The sequence below is a fragment of the Sorex fumeus genome, unplaced genomic scaffold (assembly GCF_029834395.1).
Source record: "Sorex fumeus unplaced genomic scaffold, SorFum_2.1 ptg000098l, whole genome shotgun sequence".
In the NCBI taxonomy this organism is placed as follows: Eukaryota; Metazoa; Chordata; class Mammalia; order Eulipotyphla; family Soricidae; genus Sorex; species Sorex fumeus.
The window spans coordinates 63,986,293-64,006,580 of record NW_026606155.1 but is presented as its reverse complement, the minus strand read 5'-3'; the positions used below and the strand labels follow the sequence as shown (position 1 = coordinate 64,006,580).

Below are 20,288 nucleotides of genomic sequence, written 5' to 3'. Positions count from 1 at the left end.
CTACAGAAAATATCATATGCAAAGATTGTGATTTTCTTTTTCTTTTGTGTGTTGAGTCATTCCTGGTAGTGCTCAGGAGCTACTCAGTGCTTAGAGGTCATTCCCAGCGGTGCTTGGGATCACTTCCAGCAGTGCTGGGAGGAACAATACAGTGCTAGGGATAGAGAGGCCATCCACATGCAAAGTATTCACTCCTATATTTCATTCACATCCACATTATCTCCCACTCTATAAATAGATACAAGCCTACCATGTTTTATGATGTATTGGTTTACTGAGCCACAGATTTTATAGGCTTTCTTATAAATTATGACAACATGCATGAAGCATGCACACCATTTTTCCAACACCATGTGCTCATTTTACATCTGTCACATTTAACTAAGGTAAGCACATTACATCTTCAGACAATATGCCATTGCATATGTAATAAATCACACACAGTATAAAAACTTTTAAATGGACTGGAAAACAAAAAAAAAATTCTTGTAACTCACTTTATTGGCACATGCTTTATTACAGTGGCCTGAGGACCTACTGCATAGTAACTGTGAGGCTTGCCTATATATTTTTTATAAAGTGACTTTGTACCTTCCCTCTGAAAAAGGCTATGAATCCCATCCTTGAATCTGGGTAGGTTTATGAGCATGGTGAAAGTGAGGACTTTGGGACTTCTAAAGCTAAGATAATAAATGCTTCTTCTGATTCTCGTGGGACTCTTGCTTTTTGGGTCATAGCCCCCATGTTATGAGGAAGTTCACAAAACTACATCACAAGGTCACATGCAGATAAAACATTGCAACACCCAAACCCAGGAGAGGTTCCAAGTAACAGCAAGTATCAAGAGCATGAGAGAACAAGCCATCAGATGATTCCAATGCCTAGTCACTAAACTTTTACATACAAGATTACATCACAAAGCTTTTTGCCCAACATCGTAGCATGGCTGTGGTGGTGGCTGCTGTCTTCGGAGTTTCACAATGCCTCCCAAAGATGATGAGAAAAGGAAAGATGCCAGAAAGCCGGCGAGGAAAGACAAAGAACTTGTGAACAAATCCAGGAGAACGGCGAAAAACAAGTGGTCCAAACACAAAGCTCAGGACAAGCTCAATAACCTCATCTAGTTGACAAAGCCACCTATGACAAGCTCTGCAAGCAAGTCCCAACTATAAGCTTAGAACTGCTGCTGTATCTGAGAGGCTGAAGATTCGGGGGGTAGTTGACCAGAGTGGCCCTTCAGGAGCTCCTTAGTAAAGGACTTACTAAACTGGTTTCAAAGCACAGAACACAAGTAATTTACACCAGAAACACCAAGGGTGGGGACGCCCCAGCTGCAGAGGAAGATGTGTGGGCAGAAAAATAAAAATTTATTAAGTCAAAAAAAGGATTACATCACAAATACTATTCTATAATTTCCATACTTCCTTAACGGATATGTTGAGCAAATTTCCACATTAATGTGAAAATATCTATGCCCAATCTTTATAATATCTACACAATGTCCAATATAGTGAAAAACACATTAATACCATGTATTTTTAACCATTTAGGTGTTTCTGGTTTACTATCTGAAACAATGCTAGAATGAAAAATCTTGAAAGCTTCTTTTTATACACTACCAGTATTTTAAGATTTTCAGATGTGAAAAAACGAAGCAGTGAGAAGTTAAGGCACAAGGTATGCTCCAACCCCCCATTTAATATACTCTGCATCACTTATGTAAGGTACCAAAGCACTGATGGGACAGGTGACCTAGGGGGTGATATAGTAACACAGTAGCTTCAAGTCTAGCATTCACTGAACCACTGGATCTGATTAGCCAGAAATCACCAGGAAGGGTTCCCCACCAAAAATGAAACTCTGAAATGTTTGTTATGTACGGTACCGTCTGAAATACGTATCAAATAACTTTTAAAAATGCTATACCAGTGCATTATTACACCAGAAGCAGAGTACCTATTTTTCCACTCCCAATCCAACATAAAACGTATTAGTTTTTGGAAAACTGTTATTTTCAAGCTTGTAAATAGAATTAGCTAAGACAAAGTTATCAACTTTCAACTCTGAATATAATTTTAAAATCAGCACTTAAAAAAAAATTATCAGGCAAGAGTACAGGCAGAATGTTCACTGCAACATAGCTCATGAATCCTGAGTACGACTAAACATAATGAGACATTTGTGATGCATTGTGCAATTTTTCTTACGCAGTGTTTTTGTTTGGGGGCCACATTCAGCTGTGCTCAGGAAATACTCCTGCTCTGTGCTCAGGGGTAATTTCTGATGGTGCTGGGAGGAGGAGGGGGTTTCTGGTGATGTTGCATTTTGCAGTGCTAGGGTTTAAACCTGGGCCTCTGACAGTCAAACCAAGCATGCAGAATTCAACCCACTTAGCTACTTCTCTAACACTATGCAAGTTTTAAATTTCATAATAAGCTATGATGCAAAAGTTTGCTAGAAATATCAGGTTAAAATCATATCCAACATTGTACTTATCATGTAGAAATACATAGATAAGGCCAGAGCAGGTAAGGCACTTGCCCAACTCCAAACCAGGTTCAATCCCGGGCATCTCATATAGTCCCCCAAGCCTGCCAGAAATGATTCCTGAGTACAGAGTCAGAAGGAGGCCTTAAGCACTGCCAGGTGTGACACTTTGGGGAGGGGGGGAGATAGAATGTAGATGAGATGATAGACCAAAAAGTTAAAATGTCTTACTTCTAGATGGTATGAAAATCTTCATTGTTTAAATACCTGAAAATGATTCACTCTGGAGAAGAACTGAGTGTTAGAAGTATGTAAAGGGATATTCCTGATAACCTTTCAGAATTTGTATTGCAAACCACAATGCCCAAAAGGGGAGTGAGAGAAAGGAAGGGAGAAAGGGAGGGAGGGAGGGAGAGAGAGAAGCGGGGGAGGAGGAGGAGAGAAGAGGAAGAGGAAGAAGGAAGAAGGAAGGAAGAAAGGAAGGAGGAGGAGCAGGAGCAGGAGAAGGAGGATCTGTCATAGAGGCAGGCTGGAGGGTGATGAGGGAAACTGAGGACATTGGTGCTAGGAAATGTACTCTGGTGGAGGGATGGGTGTTGGAACGCTGTATGACTGAAACCTAATCATAAACAGCTTTGTAAGGGTCTACCTCACAGTGATTCAATTAAAATTTTTTTTAATTTTTTAATGTTTAAACAGTTCTGGTATTTCCAAATTTGCAAAACACACATTTTTTAAAAAATTTTTATTAGTGAAACACCATGAGGTACAGCTGTAGAAAAATTTTTGTGCTTGGGTTTCAGTTATACAATGATCCAGTACCCATCCCTCCACCAATGCCCATTCTCCATCATTTACATTTTTTTTTTAATTTTTGTTAGTGAAACACCATGAGGTACAGTTGTAGATTTACAAATTTTTGTGCTTGGGTTTCAATTGTACAATGATCAAACACCCATCCCTTCACCTGAAAACACACATATTTAACTCCATTTAAAAATTTTGAGGCTAGCTTCCTCTCCTCTCCTCTCCCTTTTCCTCCCCCTCCCCCCTCTTCTCTCTTCCTCTCTGTCTCTGTGCTCCCTTCTGACTGGCTTGGGAAACCATATGTGGTGCATCAGAGCACCTGAGGGCTCTAAGACTACACAGCACAGGTAAACTAGAGAAGGAACTAGAGAAAGTCCTTCTTTCCTCTCCTTTTTTCTCCACCAGCTTTGACCCCTGGATAGGCAAAAATCTCAAAACTATGTCACAATAATGCTGAGAACCAAGTAAAGGGTCCTCTGTTAGTCAGAGGCAATGGGGGAAAGTTCCTGCAATTTTTTTCCTCCCATTCTGACCCCAAAAAGCCACTTCGAGGTTTAAGACCCCAGAATAAACATTAAGTGACATATTCACAGTACAATGGTGTGAGAGGAGCACAAGCACCTAAGGCCCTAAAAAAATTAACTAATATTAGAAACTAATAACAATAACCTCTACAGTCCAGAAAGGAATTTTGTGATTTTATTCTCTCTTTCCTCTCAATACTTTCACATCAATAACAGTCCCAGAAAAAAAGGTCGCTGCAAAGAAGGGTGGAAGGCGAGAGGTGAGGAAGTGTGGCTAAAATCTAAGGAGTCTCAGCTTTCTAGCCAGAACATTAGTACAAGGTTCCTAGTAGATGAAAAACATTGGGGGCAACATCCAAAAGAACAAAAGCAACCGATGCTGGCGCGGATATGGCGAGAAAGGGACCCTCCTTCACTGTTGGTGGGAATGCCGAATGGCTCAGCCCCTTTGGAAAACAGTATGGACGATTCTCAAAAAATTAGAAATTGACCTCCCATTTGACCCAGCAATACCACTCCTGGGAATATATCCTAGAGAGGCAAAAATGTATAGTCAAAGTGACATCTGCACTTGTTTGTTCATTGCAGCACTCTTTACAATAGCCAGAATCTGGAAAAAACCTGAGTGCCCCAGAACAGATGACTGGTTAAAGAAACTTTGGTACATCTACACAATGGAGTACTATGTAGCTGTTAGAAAAGATGAAGTCATGAAATTTACATACAAGTGGTACTACATGGAAAGTATCATGCTAAGCGAAATGAGTCAGAAAGAGAGGGATAGACATAGAAAGATTGCATTCATCTGGGGGATATAAAGTAACAAAATAGGAGACTAACACCCAAGAATAGCCGAAAAAAGTACCAGGAGGTTTACTCCATAGCTTAGAGGCCAGCCGGGCATTCTAGGGGAAAGGGCAGCTCAGATAGAGAAGGGAGCACCAAATAAAGGGTGTTGGGAGGATCCTCCCAGGATGGGAGAAGCATGTTGAAAGTAGACTATAGACCAAACATGATTGCCACTCAATGCCTCTTTTGCAGACCACAACACCCAAAAGGAGAGAGAGAACAAAAGAGAATGCCCTGCCACAGAGGCAGGGTGGGATGGGGGGGTGGGAGGGATACTGGGATCCGTGGTGGTGGGAAATGGGCACTGGTGGAGGGATGGGTATTTGATCATTGTATAATTGAAACCCAAGCACAAAAATTTTTAAGTCTACAACTGTACCTCATGGTGTTTCACTAATAAAAATTAAAAAAAAAAATAAAGTGTCCTCCCATTAAAATAAAATTAGTACCTGGCTTGAACAAGGCCCACGTGTGGTCCTTCTGTTCAATTACCAACATTAGAGCCACTTTCACAACAAAATTCTTCTGTAAGTTAAATCGAAACCCAAGCACAAAAATTTGTAAATCTACAACTGTACCTCATGGTGTTTCACTAATAAAAAAAAAACCATTGGGGGCAATGTCAGTACAAAAGCCCCTGCTATCAAGCATGAAGCCATGACTATGATCCCTGGTGCTGCCCACGTGCACCAAGTCAGGTTCTTGCAACTCTGCTTTTTGACAGAACACAGGGTGGGATCTCTGGCACACTGCAGGGGCCAGTTGTGTGTACCAGCACAAGAGAACATCACCACTAACAAATGTGCAAACACCTGGTGAGCACCACAGCAACCCCAGTAGCACACTACAATCAGAAAGCGCACAAGCATCACGATGAAGGACTGAGTCCACAGCGAGCACAGATGCAAGCACCACCACTAATGTGTGAGGCCCTGGTGAATACCACAATCATCACAGCAAAGGGAATAGAAAGGAAAAAAAAAAAAGAAAAGAAAAAAAATTCTGACACGTCTTGAATTCACCTTCAGACTGCACCTAAAATGATAGAACCAATGAGGGACAAACAAAAAATGAAACTGGAAACTTAATTATGGTATAATTCATCACCCAAATCTCAGACTAAACTCTGACCGAGTAGATATGTTCAGAGTAGATATATGAACAAAGGCTCTGGAACTTTCACCCACAAAGGGTAAGACAGAAATATGAGTCAAATTCTCCGTTGACTGCATGCCAAAACAAAATTTAAAAAAAATTTAAAAAACAACATTCTATGCATATCTGTGGATGTGGCTCAGTGGTAATCAAACTTCATACACCATAAAGAAAAAACCATTCTATAGAAGATCCTTATAAAGCAGTCTCACAATATTCTATATCTTAGATAAAATCCTGTTATTAAAACATAATCAATATAATCTGATTGTTATTTAAAAAATAAGCCAACATGTAAATCTGAGACAGCAATTATCAGTGCTACCCACAAGAAGACGTATCGATACTACTCTTTGGGGGTCACTGGTACAAGGACTGGGGGCAGCAATAGTGAGTACAAGGAACAAGGGGATGCTTTCTATTTATTCCCTTAGTGAAGGTAGATTTCCAGGAGGGTGCTGAGTGATTTTTCATTTTTTATCATTTTTAAAATTACTTTTTGTTTTATATTATTATTAATAATGGTTTTTCTTGTAATAATGGTTTTTCTTGTATATAATTCCAATACCACACCCATCACCAGTATACCCTCCTCCCTCCCGCCTTATGTTATCTTTGGATCTTTGTTGTGACTTAGCTGTGTATCTAAGTCCCATATATCAGAAAGATCATTCTGTATCTACCCCTTTCATTCTGACTTCATTCAGTATGATATTCTCTAGTTCCATTCCCAAAATGTAGAATGTTTCACAAATCTGCCCATCATCCTTGCACACGGATTTTTCACTTTTCAACTGAAAAGGGAGCAGTAGGTTAAAAAAGTTTAAGAACATCTGGTGAGGTGTTAAAAAATTATCAGAGGTCTCTCAGAAAGTTTAACTATGTTCCACTAGAAAAATGCGAACATTATTGAAACAACTAGAAACATTACTTCTCAAAAAAAAAAAAACCTTTAAAAAATAAACAAATGAAAATTTCAAAAGTAAGAAATACTATTTGTGTGAGTAAAAAGCATCACTGGATGAACTGAGCTGCAGCAGAAGGATGACAGGTACAGTGAGCTTGATGACAGACCAATAATCATTAAGAATTAACTAATTTAACTAATTTGAGGAACACAGATACAAAATACTGAGGGAAGAAAAGGAACAGTCTAGGGAATAATGAAAGAACATAAAAAGCCTAACAATTGTGCTGCAGGAATGCCCCCCAAAAAGGAGGGGGAAAACTAATCCAAAAAACGAGCTTGAAGAAAGTTCTCAAGTCTGGTAGAAAACAGACAAATTCAACAAGTTCTGCAGGGGTACTGGAATAGCTCAGTGGTAGAGCGCAACCCTTGCAGACAAAGAGGCCAGAAGTTCAAGCCCTGGCACCACCCAACTTGCCAAGTGTGATCCTGGCAGCACTGCCCTTTATGATTCTTATGAGTCACGCATGTGCAAGCAAGCACTGCAACCAAGTCAGTGTGTGTGAGACAACAACAGCAAAAGGAAAAGGGGAAAATATAGAAACTGGGGGCCAGAGCGATAGTACAGTGGGTAGGGCGCATGCCTTGCACAATCAACCAGGATTCAATCCCCAGCATCCCATAGGGTCCTCTGAGGCCTCCAGGAGTGATCCCTCAGTTCAAAACCACGAGAAGCCCTGAGCGCTGCCAGAAATGGCCCCCAAAGCAATAAATAAATAAATAAACAGAACAGAAGCTTGGCAAACCTCAAATAAGACAAATTTGAGAAACAAATCATAATTAAACTACAAACAACCAAAGAGTGGGGGTGAAATCTTCAAACCAGCAACAAGGCCAAAGATGTAACTCAAAAGAGCCTTTGTATATACAATGCCTTGGGTTCAACTCCTGATACATGGCTCCCATCCCCAGCTTGGCTGGCGTGCTCCCACTTCCCAAAACTGCCAGATATGGCTCCCACCATAAATAAATAAATAAACAAATAAATAAATAAAGGCACATAGAAATAAAGATACAGGGCCCAGAAAAAATAACTCAGTGGCCCAGCATGCCAATCTCACAAAACTATGGTCACAAGTTCACTGCCCAATGATGCCACTGGCACCAAGCAAAATCCTGGTGTCCTTAGTGTTTGAGCCCTGGCACTGCAAGCAATTTCCATGACACTGCGGTAAGCTCGCTCCTGGATGAGCACCACATCCAGGAAGTACAACTAAGCAAGCATTTGTGTGAGTGAGCACCACAGTGATGCCTAGCAAGTACAATGAGAATATCAGAATGTGCTTCAATTAAAGTGGGGGGGGGGGGGGGGGCCTAGCATCAGATCAGAGACCAGAGACACAGTAATACAAGGGTTAAGGCATTTGCCTCATATGTGACTAAGCCCAGCTCAATACCCAGCACTGCATATGGTCCTCCGAGGAACACCATGAGTGACCCTTGAACAGAATCAGGTGTAACCCCTGAACACACAGCTGGATATAATGGTCAAAAATAAATAAATAAGACCCCCCCCCTCTCCCACCCCACCGCCGCCACCAATCAGCACACGTGGAAGTACTGCAGGGATAGAAAGATAACTCAAAGGGCCTTTGTATGCCAGAGGCCCAGTTAATTCCCAGTACCACATGGTCTCCCAGGCAACACTGTCCCAAAACACCTAGCCAAAAGAAACTCCGGAGCATCACCAGATGTGACACAAAAACCAAACCAGAAATGCATCAAAAGGTACTATTATTAACGATCCTCAAGAACTAAATTTATTATTATTTTATAATTGACATTGTTTTGGTTTTGTTTTGAAGTGCCAGGGATCAAACCCAGAGTCTCAAACATATAAGGCATGTACTGGGGCTGGAGCAATAGTACAGCAGGTAGGGCATTTGCCATGCACGCAGCGAACCTGGGTTCAATTCCCAGCATCCCATATAGTCCCCTAAGCATCTCCAGGAATAATTCCTGAGTGCAAAGCCAGGAGTAACCCCTGTGTATTACTGGGTGTGACCCAAAAAGCCAAAAAGGAAAAAGGAGGAAAAAAAAAAAAGCATGTGTTCTTCTTCTGAAATACAGCCCCAGCACTCTGCTGATCCATTTCATGTCTTATTAAATTTGCCCCTGCTTCTAACCTTGACTCTATTGCTTAACTAAAATCAATACCTGGCAAAAACCTTTAAGAATTATAGTCATTCCTCTCAAAGAAAAATTATCTAAGTCTAAATCCAAGGAAAGAACTTGCTTTGAAATTGAAAATGCAAACAAAAACTCGACTGTAATTCAAGTATCCACCAACTGCTCCATTAAATGTGTGTTGCGTGAAGGGATAGGGAGGCAGGTAGGATATAAAGATGAAATTCAGTGTAGGACGCTGAAGAACTCAAAAGCATTAATTACAAAGGTAGGGCATTTGCCTTGCATGCAGCTGACTTGAGTAGGCCCCCATATGGTTCCCTGAGCACCACCAGGAGTAATTCCTGAGTACAGAGCCAGGAGTAACCACTAATCATCAATGGATGTGGCCCAAAACTCAAAACAAACTGGAAGTGTTTACACAACACACACACACACACACACACACACACACACAGTTGTGGGGGAGGGGCTACAGCCAATAGTGCTCAGGGGGACATGAGCAGTGTTAGAATTTGACCCAGTGTTGGGACTGAACACAAGCCAATTATCTTAACCACAGCACTAGCTCTCTGGCCTGTTTTTCACATTTTGGTAATCTTAAGGAAAGCTCACTAAAACTCATTAACAGGCCCTCTAGAGCCCAAGTTTAAGAAACCTGATTAGGGGACAGGGGATGGCTGGGCAGGAAAAGGCACCTGCCTTGCAAGCATGAGGCTCCAGATTCAATTCCCAGTGTGTCGCCCATGTACATCAAGCACAATCCCTGCGGCTCTGCTGTCTGGGATCCCCGACATCACCAAAAGATATGAAATCTTCACAGCAGTTAGGTATGGGCAAGCACTGCAGCTAAAGCTTTAAACTCCTGGCGAGCACTACTATAATGAAAAAATGTGCCAAGCACTGTGGTGAGCATATGGGTGCACACCACAGGGACTTCTAGAGAGAACCACAACCTCAAGGTGCACAAACATAACTCAACAGTGCGAGCCCCACTTTGCATAAGTGCTGGGACTAAAAATGAGTGCCCTCAGGGTGAGCATCACAATGAGTTCCATCCCAGGCCATGGGCAAAAACAGTAGGAAGAGGGAAGAAGAAAATCTTCACACATTTCTCTCAGTTGGCCAGTGAAAAGAAACAGCTCACAGAAACTACCACAGAAAACATGTGGAATCCTCAAAGAAATTCACATTTTTAAAAAAACTATTTGGCATTTAATATATATGATACAATAACCACGTTTTTTGTTGTTTCTTGAAATCTTTTGTTCTCCTCCCACCCCTCTTGTGATGACTAGGAGTTGCACATGCAGGGGATAGCTCCCACACAGCAGGTCACAGTGCTGGCAGGCTCAGCCAGGGGCCATGCAGGCACAACTCATCACTATGCTCAGCTGAGGTGCACAAGTTCTGAGTGTGGAGCCTGCTGAAATTGTTAACAGTGTTCACATAAGAACTTGCAGGTGGCACTTCTGGGGTTGGCCAGGGATCCTGCCCTTTTTTGTGATGCTCACACATACTTGGCAGCTGTACGGCCAGAAATAGCATGCAATGACAGGGACCACCGAGCTGCCAGGGCCACACTAGATGCATGTGAGACACACCTGGGTTCTGAACTTATGACCATATGTTTGCAAGGAAGACCTTTAAGCTATTTCTTTTGCCCCAGGATGTTCTTCTCCTAAGTTTTAATCAAAATAAATGATGCACCATAATGAATGCACAGATGCTGCAGAAGAGGGAAATTACTGCACTTTACCTCCTAAATCAAATTAATCCTTTTTACTTTTATTACATACATACTTGTATTTATTTTTGCTTTTATTACAATTTTACTTTTCACTGTACTTTTTACCTGCCAAGTACACGTAAGCATTCATTCCTCCATCCTTTCCACCTAGTTTTCCAAAGAGCGGGAAATGTTTTTAAAGACAAATTTGATCACATCTATATTTATTTATGAAACTGAAATAGCAGCTTCCCCTTGCTTTTGAAACCAAAAGTTTACTTATCATCCATAAAGAACTCCATATGTTCTTGTCTGCCCAGTCACCCTACCTTTCTCCAAGCACCTCAATCATGCCATGCTTATTCCACTTTAAATTGTTCACATGCTGCCTTCTCTCTGAATACCCTTCTAACCCATATCCTATTCCATCATCTCTTAATGCTTACTCATCCTTCTGATCTCTAGGAAACACTTCATCAAAGATGGCCTCTATGACCACCCCTGTCCCGCCCCCTCCAAGTCCTGACCTTGCTACATGCTGTCTCAGTGCCCTTGAGCTGCCACTGTACTTCCACAATTATTTAATATCTGTGTTCTCCTATTAGACTACTAATCACCTTAAAAATACTACACCTATTCTGGTCATTACTATACTCTAAAACCTAATATAAAGTAGGAAGGCAATTAAAAGGTTAAACATCTTGTCACATGGCCAGGAGGATGGCTCAAAGAGCTGGAGCACATACTCTGCATGAGGAAATCCCAGGTTAAACTCTTGATCCAATACAGTTCCCCCAAGGAGTGCACCAGAGAACTGCAAAGACTTCTGTTCTGTTGCAAACATTCAACAGATTTTTAAAGGAACAAGGTAAATGATACTCAGGAGGTCAGGAAACCTCACGGGTGATTTTCAGCCAACCAGCCCATTGGTTCAGTTCAAGGACCTGAAGGTGCAATTAGAGCCTGAGCTGCCAGATACCCGGGACACCCAAGCAGTGCTGGGGGTCTCCACGGTTGCAACCAGTGATGCTCAGGAGACCATATGATGCAGGGAATTAAACCCAGATTGTGCACATGCCTGGAGTGTTCTCTAATCACCTCTACTATCGCCCCTTTATACAGTGTTCAATAACTTTGTAAACAAGACTCAACAGCTGTCCTTAGGTATCTCTCAAAGGATATGCTAGGAAAATGATCAATGATGGTGGTTGTCTCTGGAGAAGTAAAAGGAGCCAGGAAAGGGAGAGACTGACTTTTTTCACTGTTTATCCCTTTATGTACTCTTAATGAAGTTAAAAGGAAAGAAAACACCACCTTTTAAAAAATTCAACTAATACCTAAACATATACATACCCCTAGTGTTCCATTTTCGAGATTTTTAAAGGGAGATTTAAAATCCTTAGGACATAACAAATTATCTGAAAATTGAGCAGCTAGATCTATGACCCAGTCTACAACTTATCTGCTTATATTGTTGTAAGGAAATAAATCATGTATAATGATCACCGAACTTGATGTGAAGGCAAAATTACAATTTATGACAGTATGTAAACTCATATTTATAACCTTTTGAATTCAACGATATCACAAATGAAAGCAAAACTAACTCTGACCTTATATTTTGTTTTGTTTCTGGGCCACACCTAGAGGTGCTCAGGATTTACTCCTGGCTCTGTGCTCAGGGATTACTCCAGATGCAGATGCAGGGACCAGAGATTGAATACATGTCTGCACTTGACAGGGAAGCACCCTATCCACTGTATTATCTCTCCAGCCCCTTTTAGAGCATAAGTTGAGAAGACTAACCAAACTAGTACAATGAAATGGAGAACCATGTACATTATGAAGTTAAAGAAAGAAATACTTTTAAATATTACATGTAAAGTATTATGCTGGGCATTTCACATGTACTCTCCCATTTAATACTTACAAAAATCCTAACCAAGGCAGGGAATAGTACAATGGATAAGGCAACTTGTACCCAGCAGACTGGGGTTTGATCAGAGGCAAAATATATGGTCGCAGGAGCCCCACCAGGAGTGATTCCTGAAGGCAGAGCCAAAAAATAAAACCTGAAACCAAAACCAAACAAAAACAAAACACAAACAGGAAGGTAGGCTAGGATGTGGCTTGTCAAAGGGCACAGGCTTTGCATGTGTTAGGCCCTAGGTTTGATCCCAAAACACACACACACATACACACACACACACACACACACATACAAACACAAACTGCAAAAATCAAAACACACATCCTGATCAAAAATCTACCATCGCAAAGGTCAATACATCTACCAAAAGATTTGCCTTTTCAGACTGAACAGACATACAACTACTAGTACAAGCTAGTACTTGCTACACAGGCAAACAAAAGAATAGTACGACTGCATATAGTTTACATTTTAAAATATTTCATTAAGTAACCAGGAGATAGTTCAGTGGCTTAAAGCATCTGTTTTCCAAGTGTAAGAACTCAAATCCAATCCCAGAGACAACCCTGGTAACTCTGCTATTTCTGCCTAGCAGCACTGCTGATTCAAGGAGTCATAAAGGTTTTCCCAAGGCACTATGGCCAGGTGTGTACAAACAATGCAACTAAAATGTGTAAGCGGAGATTCCCTAACCGCCCCCCCGCAAAGCAACACAACCAAAATGTATGAAAGCACCACACCTAAAGGAAGGTGACCCTTAAAGTAACAAAATAGGAGACTAACACCCAAGAATACCCGTAAGTACCAAGAATTTTGCTCCATGGCTTGGAGGCCAGCCACACATGCTAGGGGAAAAGGCAGCTCAGATAGAGAAGGGAGCATCAAATGAAGGTGTTGGGAGAATCCTCCCAGGATGGGAGAAGCATGCTGAAAGTAGACTATAGACCGAACATGATTGCCACTCAATGCCTCTTTTGCAAACCACAGCACCCAAAAAGAAAGAGAGAACAAAAGGGAATGCCCTGTCACAGAGGCAGAGGGGGATGGGGGGTGGGAGGGATACAGGATCAGTGGTGGTAGAAAATGAGCACTGGTGAAGGGATGGGTACTCGATCATTGTATAATTGAAATCCATAGCACAAAAATTCGTAAGTCTACAACTGTACCTCATGGTGTTTCACTAATAAAAAAAAATTTTTTTTTAAAAAAAAGGAATGTGGGGCTGGAGAGATAGCACAACGGGTAGGGCGCTTGCCTTGCGTGCAGCCCACCCAGGTTCGATTCCCAGCATCCCATGTGGACCCCTTAGCACCGCCAGGAGTAACTCCTGAGTGCAGAGCCAGGAGTAACCCTTGTGCATCGCCAGGTGTGACCCAAAAAGCAAAAAAAAAAAAAAAACAAAAAGGAATGTGACCCACAGCAAGCACACATGCAAGCACTGCAACTAAAGGTTGCAGTGCTTTAGTTGCAACTACTGGGCAAGCACCATAACCAGTAATACAAGCACACAAATCTGATATATAAACCCCAGAGTACTGCCACAACTAAAATGCACAACCACCATTGTTTAGTCTATATGAGGTCATCCCAACGGGGGGGAGGAAAGGGAAGAGAACAAGAAGAATAAAAATTAGTTTGAGGGGGCTGGAGCAATAGTACAGCAGGTAGGGCATTTGCCTTGCACACGGCCGACCCAAGTTTGATTCCCAGCATCCCATATGGTCCCCTGGGCACCGCCAGGGGTTAACTGCTAAGTGCAGAGCCAGGAGTAACCCTTGTGTATCGCCAGGTGTGACCCAAAAAGCAAACAACAACAACAATAAATTAGTTTGGGGGCTGGAGAGATAGTATAGCAGGAGGTTGCCCTGCATTCAGCTGATCCATGTTACCTGGAACCACAAACATATGGTTCCCTGAACACCACCAGGAGTAAGCCCTGAGCTGAGCTGGGAGTAAGCCCTGAGTATTGCTGGGTGTGGTCCAAAACAAACAAAAAGTTCCATTGAAAAACCTGTGTGTGTGTGTGTGGGGGGGGGGGGGGGGCACGGAGGAGGTGAGGTTGGTCCACATCCTGCAGTGCTCAGGACTTATTCCTTGCCCTGAGTTCAGGAGTCACTCCTAGTGACACTCAGGAAACTATATGCTAGGATCAACTATATCCTAGGGATCAACCTAGGATGGACCTCATACAAGGTTAAGCACCTTACTCTTGTACTGTCTCTCTATTCCCTTAAAATCTCCAAATCGTTTTAAGGGACAAGGATAGTTTAGTGGTAAGCACCTGCCTTATAGGCATGAGAAATTCTGTTCCCTTCTGAATTCCCTGAATAGCCCCACATACCCAATGCAATCCCAGCAGTTATCGCTGTACTGTGGATCCAGGATCACAATAAAGTGAGCGATCTTCAGTGCATTCCAACCAAGTACATGTGAACATCGCAACTACCTCATGCAAACATCACTGCCGAAAGTGCAATTCCAAGAGCAAGTATAAAAGTACCACAACCAAGTGTAGGTAGCCCCAGTTATCATAGTAGCAACAGTAAGAAGGGAAAGGTAAAAAATAAATTAAAAACACAGGACCAGATAGTACAGCAGGTAGGGCGTTTTGACATGCTGACCTGCTTTTGATGCCCAGTCAGATACCCAGCATCCAATATGATTCCCCAAGCACCGCCAGGAGTAATTCCTGAGTGCATAGCCAAGAGTAGGCCCTGAGCACTATCAGATGTGGCCCCAATACCACAGATAGAAAAAAAAAAACACGGGACCTGGGGTATCCGAGTTCAGTGGTCAGGAAGTAAAGGCACTGCACACACTGGGACCTAAGTTCAAACCCAAATACCACATAGTCCGCCAGTAATACCAGTGCAGCCCTGGTGGTCCGCAGAGCCACAGAGCCCAAGCAGTCTTCCATGCTGAGACCCTTCTACTAAACTGCCACCTACATCAGCAGACAGTACTGCCCAGGAGGGGACCAGAGACCCCTAAGCACCACTTAAGAGGTCCAAAATAAAAAAAAAGAAAAAGAGTCATTTTGTAACAAAAATGAAATTGCTTTAATATGACTATACTTTTATTTAATTGCCATTATAAATACCTCTACTATGTGTCAGTAGTAAAATAAATTAAACACTTGTTAATTTGACTGGCAAATATGGCTTGTTTGTTTGTTTATTGGTTTGAGGGCCACACCAGGCAGTGCTCAGGGTTTACTTCTGGCTCTGCACTCAGGAACCACTCCCAGCATGACTCAGGAATTGCATGTGATGCCAGGGATTGAACCGGAATTGGCCACATTCAAGACAAGAGCCCTACCTGCTGTAACTAGTTATGGTCCCATGACTTACTTTTTAAAACATCAAAAGTAGGGCCTGAGAGATAGTGCAACAAGCCCAGTGCACATTCTGCATGCAAAGGGCCCAGGTTCTACCCCTGGCACCATATGTGGAACACTGCCACAAGAAGCCAGAGCATCAAGCTGAGAGTAGCCATGAGCACTGCCAGATGTGGCCCCCAAACCAAATCAATAATAATAAAATACCAAAAGTCTCAGATTAAGAATCTCCAATAAAATCTATGAAAATTCAAAACACTACTCAACTATTCTCTAATTCCTGCCAAAATACGTGTATAAAAGGACTAATTATTATTATGAACTCAAAATTTTTTTGTAAAAATAAATAGTAGAATAAATACTACTACTATTTATTTAAAAAAAAATTTGAGTAGAATAAATCGCATGGCAAAGCCTGGCAAGCTCCCCATGACGTATTCGATATGCCAAACACAGTAACAACAAGTCTCACAATGGAAACGTTACTGGGCCTGCTCGAGGAAATCGATGAACAACGGGAGGACAGTGTTACAGTGAGAATAAATATCCCATTAACAGATTCAGAAACTGTTCATAAGGATTTTTATCATGCTGGTACTCTTTCACTAGATACTAAAACATAATTAGCCATGTTAATTCATCTGATTCATTCAAAAATGTAGACAATTCAAAAACTGTCATACAGTCACTGCCTTTATTCCAACTTCAAGGAAATAAAGATAAACCAATCAGCATCTCAAACATTTTCTAAACACCTCAAAATGGCATTAAAACAAATACAGGAAGACCTGAGTTGTCACGCCTTTTAACTGGCATTCAAAATTATAAACATACGCATAAAATACATAGTAAAAACAACCTATGTTCAGCATTCAAAAGAATAGTCTCACTGGGAAAGTACCATGTGAGAATAAAAATATGGCATTAAACAATGGAGGGACAGGAGAGATTGTACAGGGATTAAGGTGCTAGCCTAGCATATGGCCAACACAGGTTCAATTCCCAGCACCACAAATGGTCCACCAAGCACTGCCAAGAGTGATCCCAGACCAAAGAAGGGCTCCTGAGTACCTCTGGGTATGCAAAATCAAAAAAATAATGATGATCAATCCAGTAATAAATTTTCTTCTACATCTCTGAACAAATAATATTAAAAGCTCCATACCTCAAAATCTGTTTTTAGAAGTCCAGAAAGTATGCTGTATGTATAACACCCAATTCAGCTAACCTCCACACCAATATTACAAATCGGCCCGTTGGGGCTGCTGTGTGACTTCATTTTTTTTTTTCTCCGTATGTCCAGGATTGAACTCAGGGTCTTTTTTAACGAAAAGCATGTGCTCTGCTACTAAGCCACATCCCGGGGATCTCCATGATTGCTTTAACTAAGGCACACTATTAGGGCAGAAGAGATGGCTCAGAGGGCTAGGCTGCTTACTTAGAGGGCAGCAGACATGAGTTCCATACTGCACTGAATACTTTCCAGAGCACCACCAGGACTGAGCCCTCACCACCCAGTGGGGTGCAGCCTCTGAGTACTGCCAGCGTGACCAAAAAGAACTTTAAAAAAATTAAAAATATATTGTTTATAGAAATATTAATGAAGAAATGAGGGAAGGTATAAATACAAGCTCATTTTCAAACGGTCAAGTTCACACCATTATCTCGGTATAGATTTTTGTTACTTTAATCTATTTTCTTAGTTCAAGCTGTACTTTGAAAATGAATCAACCAAACTATGTTCTCAAACGAGTATGCCCTACCAATTCCCATTCATTCATCAAATATGTTTGTATCATCACAATTATCAATGGAGTGACTTCATCCTCAAAATTTTTCCTAAGTGCAATGCAAAGTTACAGAAAACTTTTTTAAAAATACGTTTTCAAATCCACTACAGAAAATCCTACAGAAACGTAGGACAGCAAAAATAAAAACAGGTGTGACCACAGCAAACCCAAAGGAGAGATAAATACAGGGATGTACTTACGTTTCAAAACAACGATCCACGTTGTCGGACATCAAAAGCAGCATGCATAGCTGTTCAAGGGCTATTAGTTGCATGTCCCTTTCATCTCCCTGTCCCATCTGTAGCCATTCTAGCAACGTATCCGGATCCACGTCTGCCATGGTTCTTTTTGTTTAAATTTTTAGAAAGCGGGGGGGGGGGGGGGGGGGGGGGGGGGGGAAAGGGGGGGGGAGAAAAAGCCTTTAAATACTCCAAGACTGACTCACGTGGCTTAAAAAAGAAAAACAAAACTGCTTTTCTCATTGACTAGAACCAAAGTTTGGTGATCTTCCCCCTAGGAATGAGCCAGGACTCCTTCAGTGTGTTTGGATAGAGAGCTTAAAGCAGCTTTTCAACTCTGCTTACCTCCCGGCTTTAACGTTCCTCGAGCACACTAAATAAAATCTAGTTCGCACAAGAGCGTAAGCTGATTATGTCTTGACTGAACTAGAAACCAGAGCTGTCTTTGTTCACAACAGCCCCAATACTGCTCTCACCAACACCTCTGGCAAAAAAAAAAACGCCAACAACACCTAGCGCCGGGCCCTCTTCTGCCCTGCTAACTTCCCCCACGCCCGCACCCGGCCACCCAAACACATCTTCCGATAAAAATCAGGTCAGTCTGAAAGCCCCACGATCCAAACTAAGTGCTCCTTTCAAAGAAACCTCCAAACCTCACCAATATTGCCGGTCCCCTGCCCACCCACCACCCCCCACACACACACACACGCAGCCCCCGCCACCAAACCCACTCCCAGCCAGGTACTTATTCATATAAGCTGAACAAATACCACGATGTGGTGGTTTTAAGAGTTAGGAATCGTGGCAATGCGGGGCACCTGTTCTTCAAACTTTTTCTCAAAGAAATGCGCAGAGTCAGTGCAATGGCCCAGCAGCAACACAGTTACGGGTCGGCCTACAGGCCAAAAAACTACCCCGACCTTCGTGCGCGCCCCCCACTCCCACCCCACCCCTACGGAATCAGGCTGTTGGGGAAACAGAACAAAACCCCGACACCAACCCCCGAGCAGCAGCCCCGACGGGCCGGGCATTACAGAGGCGGCTGGGCGCTCCGCCGGGCGCGCACTTCTAAGTCCCACGTAACCGGGTGTGTGGTGAGGGGGGAGGGAGTGTGTGGGTGAGGGGGGGGGGGGTCCCGGTGGGCACCCAACGGCGGCGCCGGGCAGGAAGCACCCAACCCTCGGGGCCCAGCCGAGCCCCGCACTCCGCTCCCCCGGCACGAAACCCCGGCGAGTGGCGTCCGGGGCCGAGAGAGACGCGGTGGGGGGGGGGGGGGGGGGGAGGCGGGGAGGGGACGCGGCGAGCGGCGGGGCCCGAGCAGGCCGCAGGGGCCGGCCGAGCGCCCAGACGTCCGAGGCCCGGTGGGGCGTCCCTGGTCGGGCCGGGCGCCGACGCCGCCTCAAGGACGCGGGGGGCCCGCCTGGCGCTCCAGCTGCGGCCGCCCGGGAGCTGCCGCGGGCATCCGGGGGGCAGACGAACAAAGGGGATTTAAAAAAAAAAAAAGAGGGCAAGTGGGAGGAAGCACCGCCCGCCGAGCTCACCCGGGGCCCGGGTCTCGCTCTCGGCCCCGCGTTCTGGATCCGGGATCCCGGCTCCTCCGTGGGGCCCCCCACCCCGCCACCCTCCGCCCGGGGCCCGGCCCTTCCCCCTGAGCCTCCCCGGCGGCCCCGCTCCCTCTCCCGCCGGGCTCTCACCCGGGCCTGTGGTCTCCAACTGCTCCGGCCCAGTTCCAAGCAGGCCGCGGGCAGAGCTAGGCCCGGCCGCGGCCCTCGAGTTCCCAGGAAGCCGCAGGCCGCGCAGGTCGAGCCAGGCGGGCGGCACAGGAAAAGCCGCGCCTCGTCCCTCCCCTTCCTCCGCGGGGACCCGGTGACAGGGAAGCGAGGGCTTCCCCCCCTCCCCCTCGAGCGAGCGAGCGAGCGGCGGCGGCGGCGGCAGCCTGCGCACGTCCGGGCACGCGGCTCCTTAGGCCGTAGCTGCTGCTCAGAGGCCCGCGCGCGGCTGCGGGCGGCAGCGGCGGCGGCGGCGCGGGGAGGCCGCGTCCATCGTGATCCGGGAGGGGGCGGGGGGATGGGTGGAGGGTCTGGCGAGCGAGAGCCGGGCGGGGAAGCGGCGGCCGAGGGCAGCCGAGCCCGGCGTAGGCGGAGCGAAGCCCCGCTCCTGCCAGCGACCCCGCCGGCCGCCACGTGGGGCGCTGCGGAGGCCGCGCGGCCCAGCCTGCGCGTGGGCCCCCGCCGAGGACGCAGGGCTGCTGCTGGACTTGGAGCCGCCTTCCACGGCCGTCCTGGCCCTTCGGGGCCTCGGACCGCCTGGTGCCTTTTACTGGGCCGCGCTGTCAGTCGGAGCGTGC

At 44.4% G+C, this 20,288-nt stretch overlaps 1 protein-coding gene and 1 pseudogene across 7 annotated transcripts in view; one reads left to right on the top strand and one right to left on the bottom strand.

Annotated features, from left to right (window-relative positions):
- The window catches only part of HECTD1 (HECT domain E3 ubiquitin protein ligase 1), a 100,643-nt gene extending 80,823 nt beyond the window's left edge, over positions 1-19,820 (bottom strand). For 6 of the 7 annotated variants that reach the window (XM_056134463.1, XM_056134465.1, XM_056134466.1 and 3 more), the window contains exons 1-2: positions 19,636-19,820; positions 17,903-18,046 (exon numbers count right to left, since the gene is read on the bottom strand). In XM_056134463.1, coding sequence (XP_055990438.1) covers positions 17,903-18,042 — 140 coding nt within the window. In that variant the 5' untranslated portion in view covers positions 18,043-18,046; positions 19,636-19,820. The remainder of the gene's footprint in view (positions 1-17,902; positions 18,047-19,635) is intronic. The other variant, XM_056134469.1, reaches the window with a different exon arrangement.
- LOC130041161 (40S ribosomal protein S25-like) lies at positions 981-1,363 on the top strand (annotated as a pseudogene).
- Positions 19,821-20,288: the final 468 nt, after the last annotated feature.